This window comes from Tuber melanosporum (genome assembly GCF_000151645.1).
Source record: "Tuber melanosporum whole genome shotgun sequence assembly, scaffold_1, strain Mel28".
NCBI classification, from domain to species: domain Eukaryota; kingdom Fungi; phylum Ascomycota; class Pezizomycetes; order Pezizales; family Tuberaceae; genus Tuber; species Tuber melanosporum.
This window is the reverse complement of record NW_003298755.1, coordinates 2,197,005-2,209,580: the sequence shown is the minus strand read 5'-3', so window position 1 is coordinate 2,209,580 and position 12,576 is coordinate 2,197,005. Positions and strand designations below refer to the sequence as shown.

Here is a 12,576-nt window from a genome sequence, read left to right as displayed (position 1 = left end):
AATATTATTATGATAATAGTCATATATCACAACTCATGAGACATTCATGAAGCAGGGCACTTATCTCCATTTACCAGATACGGTGCTGTACGGCTTGGCACCGGTTCCTATTTGCGCAGCCCGCCCCCCCCGCCCTACCCTGTCTGCTTCTTTTCCTCCATCCATCACGGCACTTCACATGCCAATTAACACTTCAGCTCCTGACGCCAGTGCCACACAGGTATCATTCCTTTCTCTGCTCCCTCTGTCATCGCCTGGCGCCGGCTTTTGGCCATCTCGTACCCCGGGATCAGTCTACACCGCCCAGCTCAACTTATCGGATCATCGTCGCGAGTTCCGCGAGACCTCCTTCATCGAATTTCACCCTCCATTGTTCTTTTCACTTTCTTACTGCTTTGAGTCAGGGCCATTGACGCACAGTATCAAAAGGCTTCCCGTTAGTATGATACCGGTACTTTATGTATAATTTTTTCCGGTAAACGCCTATCACATACATTTTTGCCCTTGAGATGTAAACCTAGAGACCTAGCTAACCAACACGATCCACACCAGCTAGACCCTTTGGTGGATTTCATAATCACGCATAAGCAACACCATGCTGTTCGCTAGTTAGACCTTACGTCTCATAAACCTAAACACGGTGCCACCACGATACAATTGCTCGCACCTTCCCCATCCTCGATGCCATTCCCAGTGTTTCCATCAGAGGAAAGGCCTCAGGTTGCACCAACACCCCACAATTCAATTCTCAAAAGCGAGAGACCCGTCTAACTACCACTGAGAACTAAGTGGTTGATGACCTTATCAAGCACTTCACTAATATATTGAGCTATCAGACGAGTACTCAAGACGGAGGGGCAGGAAACTTGACGGCACTAGGCAAAAAGTCACCGGAAGTACCCCAGAACGTGGCCTATCCTTTGAGATCAAAGACACCCCGCGAGAATTCTCATAGTTCTCCTGAAAATTAACGAGGTGTGACTATAACCTTTACTTTTTCCTGGAGAAGCTAGTTGAACGCACCACGCGCAAAACCTTGCATGGCATAGGAAAGAACCTGTGTCCCTTAGAAAGGTAAAACGATGAAACTCTTGCAGCCAAGAATTGCGCAATCTGCAGTGACTTTGCCACAGGGTCAGCGTGTTCTCGAGTCAGAGGCCAAGGAAGTGGCAAAGTCTCTGGCTGCACCGAATCCTGTTGATTCACCTCCCTCGGGGATGCTCTGTGACGGAGTTTGCTTTAGCATTCCGGCTTGTTTGTAGGCTTTATATTATACTCATCCCAAAAACAAACTCACAGGTGGGGAGTGGGAACACGTACTCAGCAATCAGTAACTATGGAACCCAGGAGTTGAAAAATGTATGCCCCTCCTCCTAATTGGGCATGTTGTTCCCAGCCTTTAACCCAACTTCGCTTCTGGACGGGGTCATTTTCCCGGGAGCCCCTTTCAACTGCAACGCGCTCCTGAAAAACTCACCTCACTTTTCCAATACACTGATTGTCCAACTTCGTTTCCCAATTCCCCCCGCCCCCGGCCCGCCCTGCAACGCTCCACGTCCGTACCTATTGCCCCATGGTGGACTCGCGTGGTAGAATCGCCCAGATCGCAAGATGGGTGGAAGTCCATATTGAAGGCGGCATGCGTCCAGCAAAAATAGTGCCATGACCGGAAAAACTGCTTCTACAAATATTTCCATCACAGAAACGCCCGTGTCTGACCCACTGCAAGCCTGAATTTATTCAGTGCCCCGAGGCAAAGGGGGAAAATACGGTACATGAGATAATACCCCGCATTTATTTATAATCGGATTCCTAAGCTTAGTTACAGTGCATTTCGCATCTGGGCTGACGCCCTCAACAAATTGCGGAAGCGGCAATTATATACCAGAGGTTCGCATAGCAAACGGCATTGGCCCCTGGGGATGTCTGCACTGGAGGAGTATGATATGATACCTGGAGAGGGCTGTAGCGGGAAAGGTTTCTGGTGAATAGGTCGGGGTGATAGGTGGCCGTACAGTAGGGCTTATGTGATTTACCATAGATAGCTCTAACCCCTCCACGCGGTGGGGGCACAACTTAAGGTAAGCCTTGAGAAGGAAAATTATGTAATTTCTGAGGTTGCCGCAACAGAAAAGAAATTTGGAAGCGGCATTTCTGGTTTTCAAGGTCCTGAGACCAACTCCGCAGGTGACGAGATGTTATCACGGGGAGACATTGGTGTTCAAACCCTGGAAAATAGAGGTTGTCGTCACTTTTCCTTATCTTCGGAGAGAAAGTTGCTTTTCGACGCAATTTCAAGTATCTTGCTAGGTGCTCGGGTATGGAGGTTAGTGATGAGACACACATGGTACTGTACAGGTGGTCAAAGACATATGTGCATGGCGCGGGGATGTGTAGATATGTCCTGGGCCACCCGTTCCCTGTCCGTCTCATCACTAACCTCCACACTCGATCATCTAGCTCCGAGCGCGGAAGAAAACACTTCTAGCTTCCCCATAGTGAGTATGATATCAGACACTTGTTTTTTTTTTTTTGCTTCGGTATGGTCTTGACCCTAGCCCCCGGAAATTATCTTATTGTCAAAAAATGCCGCCCGTCAAAAAAGAAAAGGCAGCATCTCCATCTTTCTCAAGTCACGAAAACCTTAGTCAAATTGCAATAAGATGGTAAAACAGAAAAACTACCCTCAATTCTAGGGCCTACAACGGGACATACTCGAGTATATCATGGTAAGACAACAGGAGCAGGCGTGCCGATAAAACCAGGTATAATCTTTCTTGAGCAACTTTAGTGGTATATTTTGACTGATCCTAAGACACATAGCGAACAGGGCTTCACCCCTTCGAATACATTGCTCTCAATCCATGCAGCTCCCGAAACAGTGTAGAAGTGATCAGAAAAATCGCCAGTGACAGTTCAAATTGCCCACTTCCACTCTGCCCCCCCGCGCCCCAAGCAGAGGAATAGCGCAGTGGTGTGTGGACTTTGATCCTTCTCGATTCCTTCAAGGAAATATCAGTTTCTTCAGAGGACACACCTACCAGTACACATCTTCAAGATGCCAATTATACCGCAACACGCGGCCAAGGGAAACTTGCTAGAACCGGTAGGCGGTAGCGTGTTGTGAGGCGTGTGGCCTTCGTTTTTGCCTGGAAACCCTAACAAAGGCGAGAGAGAGAGACCCCCAAGCCTTCATAGCCCGGGTTATACCTCTGATTCCGACATAATCAACATATGCGCAGCTCCCGTCGTTCTCGTTCCCCTCAAGGTGCAGGCTCAAGGGGGAAAGGGTAGTATGTTTCTATGGACAGAATCGGAAAATCGATTCACGGAAGGAATGGAATGGGTTCGGCTTGTGAGGAGGTCGTTGCGGCCTGTTTTTTTTTTTTTTGTCTACATTCCTGGGATGAGAGACCGCATCAGTGCCTGTCGGCTATCCGCAGTCAATGCGGTAATGCCCCCCCCCCTTCGCCTGTTGCCGACCTTCTACATAACTGTTTTGAGGAACTCTGCTGTAAGTATCGCCCACGGATATGTCGAGTGATTTGGTGTGGAGTGAGTATGAGCACGGTACAGTACAGTACACTAAGCGAATCGAGAGATACCTCCGAACTTCAATGGCGAGAGCAGCATATCAACAATAACGACAATCGCACACACAGAGAAATGTAACAGAGTTTAGCATAAAGTAGGCCGTACTGATGTCCTATCAAATGCGACGTAAAATATGTTTTAAAACAGCGCTCGTCTGGTAGAGGTCTGGAAAGGCACTGCAGCCGTTGGTTCAGACTTGGAAAACAGGGTGACACATTTTTTTTCCCTTTTTTATATTGGAAGAATTCGGTCCTGCAGATGGGATAAGCAGGATATCCGCACTTTGCAAATAACCGGTCACATTGCCGACGGATTACCACGTACCAGAGTGCAAACTCGGGATGATAGGCAGCACTCCAGTAAAAAGTTCAGGCTGCAAATTAATAAAAATGCGATGTTTTTCTTTTCTTTTCTTTCCCTTCTCTCTCCACTTCCTTTTCCTTTCTTTTATTCCTTCTCCCCCCCCTCGTTCGCTCCTTGCTCGTAATGGGACACCTGTCCTGATTTACCGGTAACGCACTCATTCGATTGCTTTGCAGCCACGGCATACATCCTACAGGGGAATGAAGGGAAGAAAAAAAGAAAAGAAGAAAAGATGGACATCCGGGACTGACCTGCCCTACAGCAAGGCTGCTTGCCACTTTCGCCTTCCCGCAGGCTTGGCGGCACGCGCTTGAGTTACCCCAGGTCACTTCGTCCTCACACTTTTTTCTCCCTTGAAGCCTGTCAGGCGTGCGGTCTGGCACAACAGAGAGAGAAAAGCCTAAAAGCTTTCCCATAACGGTTTCACTTCAGCCCAGTCCCCCCACAAAGGTGCGGGAGGTTCGGATCCCGCCCTATCATTCTCAGCCTTACAAGCCACTGACCGAAACCCAAACCTGCCTTACCAGAGGCCAGCCATTCACAACTTCCTGTCCCTAGCTAACCAAAGCAGGCATATCCGGGGGAACGAGAGAAAAAACAAAAAAAAATACCGGAAGTGTGCAAAGACTTCGGACAAAAAAGAATGAGATATACTTCCGAAATATCATAAAAAGGGAGAAGAAGGCGTGTGCACCGTGAGCCGCTGACGAAATGGGGACTCCGAAGAGCCCTAAACCTCCTCCCTCTTTCTCGTCCGTCTTACTTGAGTGCTGTCATGCTTTTCTGTCATCCCATTTTTATTCCTTCTCCTCATCACTGCTTCTTGGGGATGATGCTGCTGCTGCTGGTGATGATGATGATGAGGATGATGATGATGCCTGATATTTGAAGAGAACGGGAAACTTTTCACCTTAACAAGGGAAACCGCGGACAACTGCCTCTCCCCTTTGGCGCGTAAATGTGAGGCATCCAGTCCAGCACAACTCTGCCTACGGTACTGTGACTGGCCTGCTTCACCCGCTCCGCTTACAGTCTTCACATCTTCAGTGACACACCTTGTGTCGCCTCTTATCCCCTAGTCAGTATCCCTGTCAAGTAAAATATCGATTCGCATCATAACTACGGTAAGTATCGTAAAGTACGGTGCTGCGGTGGTGGTGGTAAAAGTGGAGGTGGTGAAAAAAAGAAAAAAAGGGAAAAAAAGGAAGGAAAAAGGAAAGAAAGAAAGCGAATCAATCTGCGCTCCCATACGATCGACTGACTCGCAAAATAGAGACGCCTGAGAACACTTGTTTGCAAGGAAATCGGGGGAGGGGTTGCTGGCCTACATATAGATAAAACGGTGGACGCGCGCGTGATCATTGTACTTAACTATCATACCTGTATCTATGTTTGAACGACTGGATGATAAGTATAGCAGAGATGCCCCTCGGGGGGGTGATGGCGGTCGCTTTCTGAAATGAAAGCGAGATACCCGTTCCGCGTAGGTAGACAGAGAGACAGACAGGGCGGGTAGGTAGGAAGGAAGGTATTAGTAGGTATTCCTGTATGCACAAGTACAGCACTCATACAATTATTATACGGCACTGCACAGTCAGATTTGTTACTAAAGCGTGATCATAACTTGTATTCACCCATTCAAGGTGTTCGCCTGAGCAGTCTCTCCCTCGGATCAAGTCGAGCTCCTCACACTCGTATCCATCGCTCGCTTCTGACCTGTATTTGTACTTCATTCTTTACTTTCTTTCCTTCCTTTTTCCTCCCTTTTTCCCCCTTTCCCCACGCCCTGGCCCATTTACTCGAGCGGTCTCATATTATCTGGTAAGTAAAACAATTCTTTGGGCTCTGCGTGACAGCTGACTGTAATGGAGATATGAGCATCAATGTGGCATAGGCGCAGAATGCCAGGCAGAGGCAAGCAAGTCCATTTACATGTAGACGCACCATGCATCAAGGTCGTGGCTCCAAGCCAGATTGAGAAGTCGAAGGTATGTATGCCCTGTCAGACGGTGCGACAATGAAATCAAGAGAGTGAAATACGGTATTCTCGAGAATAATCTTTTCAAGGGGTGGCTTCCCTGGCGTTACAAATTTTTCGAGTGCATGAGAGGTGTTTCTTGTTTGTTTTTAAAAGTGCATGACCGGCCTCCAGTGGTGCAGTTGAAGCCAAATTAACCGTTGGATCAAGACAATTGCAATAGCATGGGGTTTTGCTCTCTTCTTTTTTCTTTTGCTTTTGCACGAGCAACCATCTCCCTCCCAATGGAGACATCACGGAGATAGCGATCTGAAAGTGTGGCTCACCCAGACACCAACCTTCCTGTCCAGTGGGCTCCGCTTGCAGTCCAAGCCGGTGGATCGGGGCAGGGTTATGGGGAACCCAAGACAGGACCAATCCCGACTTGGATGGCTCTTACCTCACCGAACTGAGTGTTTTTCTTGTCTTTTTTTTCTCCTCAATCCCTCATTCTCCCAGTCTCTCATGAATTTTATAATATCATTTTCTTTTCCTTCGTTTTCTTTTATCCTGCCATCCCACCATGGCCTACGGTGAAGGTTCCTTGTCAAATGACCTTGTTGTACGAGTATCGTCTCGGACTTGAGAGGTTACAGTATGCGACGGCGCCAGCCCGGGTCTAATCGTGCAGCGCCCTACTACTCGTATCATGGTTGCTAGGTGTAGGTACTGTGCAGTACGAGTACTCGTACAGTACAGTACATACCGATACAGCAACTGATACTTCGCTGCGAGCCGCCAAGCGTGTACTTGGCCCTGCCAATAAGGTGATAGTAAAGATTGCTACGAGTACTTAGCGGGTGTCTATTTCGTTGTGCAGGTGATAGTGCAATTAAAATAATACGTGAAACGAACCAGAGTTTCTCGGGAGCAAGTGGGTTTGAGGTTTTGTGTGCCTGTCAAGAACAGGCGCAGGAGTAGAGAGAGAGAGGAGGCACTTGCGGTGCCTCCTGTGGCCAACAGGTATCAAAATCGTAGAGTGGAGGAGGAGGGCAAACGACCAAACGGCTCCCTCCATTTCTGGCGAGGCTAGAGGGTCCCAATGGAGGGGACGGACATTCGTATCGTTTCCTTGCGAGGCTGAACCTGCATCTGGATATTCTGCCTATCTGCTTGTAACTTTACGCTTCCTTCTTGTTTTGCTCCCGGACCTTCACTTTCACACCCCCTCTCCCCCCCCTCCACCCCCCCCCGTTGCCTTGCACCCCCTCCCCCTGCTCCTTATATACACACACATCTATCATCATCACCATCAGCAGCAGTATCGTTATAATACCTAGTGGCCGCACGCGCTACACATATGCTTCATACTTGTACATAAGGTCGTTTTGTCCCACCCCTCCCTCCCCCACGTCTCTGTCTCTGCTTGGCTCGTTCTTCTAGGCGGCTTCCATTTACCCTTCCAACCATCACCTCGCCGACCGACCGTTGGAATTGTTTCCTCTCTGTTCTTGGGGCGTGCTGCTTGGGGTTTGGTACAATTTGGGAGATTGAGAGAAAGTGGAAAGGGAGAAGGAGAATAGAAAAAAGAAAAAGAGAAAAAAAAAGGAAGGAAGGAAGAGGCACCCGTAGCTTATTCCAGCTATTAACCCCCCTGCCTTAGCTACCTTTCGAGTTAGTACCTGCGCCTATTCACAGCAGTTCATAGTACGCCTCCTCCCCCATACGCTCTCTTAATAACAACAGTGTCCGCTCCTTTCGGTTGCCCTCTGTTGCCTCGTCCCTTTCCTTCCCCTCGGAAAAAGTGCTCGCTACCCCATCAATTACTCGGTCGATAATTTCCTTGTGTCTGTATGTTGCGAGGCCTGGTTGGGAGTGAATTCGATTCAGCAGGAAGGATCTCCGAGATCCTTAGGTGGGCGATAGAGTTGAGGCTTGTGTGAAACCACCGAGAAACCAGACGAAACCAGTGCTCTCACTACCACTCATTGAGGGGAACGGCACCACCAGAAAAGAAAAAAAAAGTTGACCTGGCTGGTCTGTGCTTAGAGTATAGTCGCGACAGAGGGCGAAGGCAAATAGGGCTTGAAATGAAATAGCAAGTTTAGCACTTGCTCGGGTATTTTATTTCCTAGTTAGTTAACCCCGCCGCTTCCCTGCTTTTCAGCTGAAGCTGTTGCGGATAGCTGATCGTGCGGAAATCGCCTTCAGACGAGCTCACTTCCACAGGTTCTTCAGGATTAAACACTTTACTTCTTAGACCTGCGAGACCCTTCGAGAGATCCTAGTTTCCCCAACATATATATATATATATATTATCGAGATAGCATATTCTTCCAGGTACTCAATTGGGTGGATTCATGCAGGCCCTGACCCTAAAACTTTGTCCAATGAATCTAATCATCAATAAGATATAGAACTAGTGCCCCGTCGCCTGGTTTCGGATCTAGTTTACTTTGCTCACCAGTCGTCTTTCGTGATGACACTCCACCGAATGACAACAACAACAACAACAGCAACAACAACAAACCTCCCGTCCATCAGAGTACATGATCACCTCGCCCACAACATGGATATCAGCGGTGAAAGTTATAGATCTAAGCCACTCACAATACCTGCACCTAGAAACATTTCTCCGACGTCAAGCCGCGCCAGCTCTTTTCATGACCAGCCTCCACCATTACTTTCTTTGCTCCCCCCAAGCCGTTTCGAGGAACGACAGGCGAGTTGGAGGGAGAGTGATGATGGAGACGAACTTGTGCCAAACCGCTGGTCTGGTGATGTAAGAGACCGGCAATCCTCAAGTCACTCGGTTTCGTCTCCGCGAGGCTTTGGGAGAGGACCTCGGGGTCTACGGAATGCTTCACCTGGAAGCGTTGAAGAGCTGAATATTAAAAGAGAGTCCAGTCAATCTTTGCCGGATTTCTGTGGGAGGCAGAAGCCTCCAAGTCAATTGAACAAGGAGTTGAGTAGACCCGCATTACTGAAATCTACTTTTTTTTTGTAACATCTTTGGCCCATACCTCTGTCATAAAGGTTGACATCTGATATCCCTTTCCACATAAACCCTGACATTTTGCCGCCAACTGGTTATTTATCGTTTCTATTGCCCTGGGCTAGTTGGGACAAAATTATTGACATGTGCAATGACGCCCTGCGTATTAAATATAGCAGGCTCCATGGTGACTATTCTATGCGTGTCGCCATGCAGCTATCTGTTCGAGCATTTGACAAGGGCCTTATTGGGAAACTTAACGATAGTGCGAGATCGGCTCCTTCGCCATTACCGAGGCAGCGGATTACGCCCCCCCGCGATTCTCGGCCAGTGACTGTCGGCTCCTTGGGTGACGATTTGCCACTGCCGCGGACAACACGCTGGGATATTCCAAAGAGTCAGCCACGGGGTGGCTCAACCTCGAACACGATACCGATTTCGGGGCCTGGCTCACTCAATACTCCACCTCAGAGGTGGCTGCATACACCCTCGGTCGGCGATAACTCGGGGTTGGGGGCGGCGCCGGAGCAGCAACCTCCCGTGTTTCCACAGTTTTCAGATACTCGCAACTCTGGCGACAACGCAAGTGTATCGTCATTTATGACAGATAATGAGAGCTATCCAAATGCAGATTCACGGATGCGTCGATCGAGGAGTGCTTCTATACTTGCGTCTGGCTATGACGATACTCCATCAAGTGGTTGCGATTTATATCAGGAAGACACTGATTCGCAAATGGATGACGCGCCTTCTCATGTTTCCCAAATGAAGCGGCTTACACTTGGAGCAAGGACACCGCCAAAGTCAAATTCTTATCCTATTAACCATCACCATCAAAGAGCTGGTTCGAAAAGGCGAGCTTCATCGCCCCCAAATGAGGATAGGCAAATCGGAAGCTCGGAGCCTACTAGAAAAGGTCTACATTTGGAAGGTTATGGGAGCGGCGATATTTATGACCACAGTCGGAGAACATCACCAATACACCAAGGATTAAGGAACTCGCCAAAATATCAGCATTTTAATAATTCACCAATTCCCAGATCAGCATCAGGATCATATGCGTCTACTTCTATATCATCTGCGACAACATGGCCTGCATCCCTTGGTCAATTTTCTGCTGCAAGTAGCTTTACTACGGCTGGGGGTGTCTCACCAGCTTCCTCATTTTCCCCACAATTAGAGATGGATATTGTCGGTGACCCACCATTTCGGCAACCGCCGCCCTCAACGAGCGCAAAAGGGCCTAGCAGTAGTAGTAGGCACAGACAAGTTCCAGAGGCGTCCTCGGCACTTAACGGCAGAGAGAGAGAGGGTATTGCTTCAAAGCACCATTCAGCCCCGAAAGTGGGTGTATACATGTGTGAATGCTGCCCTAAAAAGCCGAAAAAATTTGACACTCAGATGGAATTGCAGTGCGTCCTATTTCTGAACCTTAGATTTTGATGTGTTCTGACAGATGTGTAGATTGCATGAAATGGAGAAGCAGTACGGCTGTCAATATTGCAATAATCGGTTCAAGAATAAAAACGAAGCAGAAAGGCACCAGAATTCACTGCATCTACGGAAACACTCGTGGTCGTGTGCGGCACTCTCAAGCAATTACCCGGCAGCGTTCCACGCTTCCCCTCAACACCCGTCCACTTGTGAAATATGCGGTTATTGTGGGAAAGAATTTCCGATGCCACCGCAATGGGATCAGCGAATTGAACATTTGACCGGGGAGCACAAGTTTGGAGAATGCAATCAGTCCAAAAAGTTTTATAGGGCGGACCACTTTAGGCAGCATCTGAAACACAGTCACAGTGGGACCAGCGGAAAATGGACAAACGTCTTGGAGAACGCTTGTATGAAAGATGAGATGCCACCAACCGCTGGCAGTCATCATGGCAGTATGGGGTCTGGCACCACGATGGCCATTTCAGAAGAGGGCTCGGAATAAAAAAGAAATCATGGGTAAAGCTTTTCTGCCATTTTTTGTTTTCCTTAAGAACTGTTTCTTTTCTTGTCTCATTTCCTCGCTCTTCCGGGATTTCAGGTCTGGTTTTTTTTTTTACAAAAAAAAAACAAAACACTTTGATTCGTCCTTCATGACCGCACATGTCAGAACGGGAAATGCGGTGGGACCCGGAGAATGGTTGGTGTCTTGAAGGATTTCCCAGCCATGCTGACTGCGTGCGAAACTGCACCTTGACGCGCGCTGACATCATCAATATGACCTGTGCGGCTATGGCGGACTTTCGGAGCAAGCGATAGACGCGGTTGATCCTGGTTGGGAAAAGTTTATTTATTTTATTTATCTTTATGATTCCCGATTTTCGATTGTTGCCTTGCTTTCCTTTACGGGCTTAGTGGCAAATTGGCTTGGGATGGGAACGAGGAGGAATAACGCAGTTTTTGAACGACATTTACGACACTTCTACGAATGAACAGCATCTCGATTTATCAAGCCAGGAGGGGGGGTTATCTCTTTGGGCGTTTTTATGTTTGTTTTATGAGCCTTTTTTCAATTTTTTCCCCCAAATCATCGTCTCTTTTCATGCTTTGAACTCTAGTGTCGCGACAGACAATGGGAGGGGAGCTCCCTTTTCCTCACTTCTTGCTTTATACCTATCTCCTCTCCTATAAACATTTTTGTTGAATTCTTCCTTTACCCTTCATTTTAGGGTTTTAATCTTCCGGAGTTAACGGTTTGGCGGAATATTCTGTTCCGAAGCATTTACCGGTATTTTTCTTCTTCCCCATTCCCTTTTGATTGTGTACTAAATCGCAATGCGGCCGAATATCCATCCATCACCCTGTTTTCCTTCCATCCTCTCCTCTCTCCCTTCCTCCTACCTCGATGAGTTTTGATAACTAATCCCTGGAGATTGGAATTCTGCTTCGCCCGCCCGCTCTGGCGAGGAAAGGAAAAGAGAGAGATATCATACTTCCCACCCAAGCATTTCTTCCCATTCTCCCATATCACTCATCCCATCAATCTACCCTTTTCTTCCTTTTCTTACTAATCCTTATTATTGTTTCCTCATTTGCTTACAGGCGTTCACATAGGCACTGTTTTTCATAGAGGGGGGGGGGTTGTGTTGGCTGGAGGAGGAATTTGTGTTGTCGTTTGATCTAGGGAGTCACTTGGTTGAGCGTTATGCATGCAAAGGTTTCATGGAGGAAAAGTTGAAGGGGAAGAAAAAATGGTAATAGGGGGAAGGAGGGGAGGAAAGTGAAGGAAGTGAGGGGGGGTCATCTTCATTACATTTTGTACATTCCATTTTTTCCCCCTCCCCTTTACATACATACTTTGGCCTGGGTTGCCGTCTCCATCATATCGTACTATATACTATCATCACCACATTCTGGAGAAGCTGTAAGGGGGCGGGAGCGGGGATTTCGGCGTGTATATATATCTTTTCTTCATTAGCTATGATATTTACAGTACTTCCCTTGCTTTTCTTAAAATGTCCTCAACTGTTGACTTTTTGAGTCCGAGTTTGGCGGTGACTTCTCTTTCATCTTTCTCTCTGTTTTTGGTTTTCGGTCCCCGCTCTATTGGACGGGGATAAGATACTATAGGATGAATGATCAGACGTCGTTCAAAGAAGAAGAAAAAACCCGATCCACACCAAAGGTAGACGTGGGGGGGTATATGACAAAACATAAAAATGGAAGGAAGGAA

At 47.8% G+C, this 12,576-nt stretch overlaps 1 protein-coding gene; it reads left to right on the top strand.

Annotated features, from left to right (window-relative positions):
* Window positions 1–9,053: 9,053 nt before the first annotated feature.
* On the top strand, window positions 9,054–12,353 carry GSTUM_00004003001 (uncharacterized protein; the record flags this gene model as incomplete). XM_002835166.2 has 2 exons in its annotated part: window positions 9,054–10,321; window positions 10,374–12,353. The coding sequence occupies 2 exons, from the start codon at window positions 9,054–9,056 to the stop codon at window positions 10,846–10,848; spliced, it is 1,743 nt and encodes a 580-aa protein (XP_002835212.1). The 3' UTR covers window positions 10,849–12,353.
* Between the last annotated feature and the right edge of the window lie 223 nt (window positions 12,354–12,576).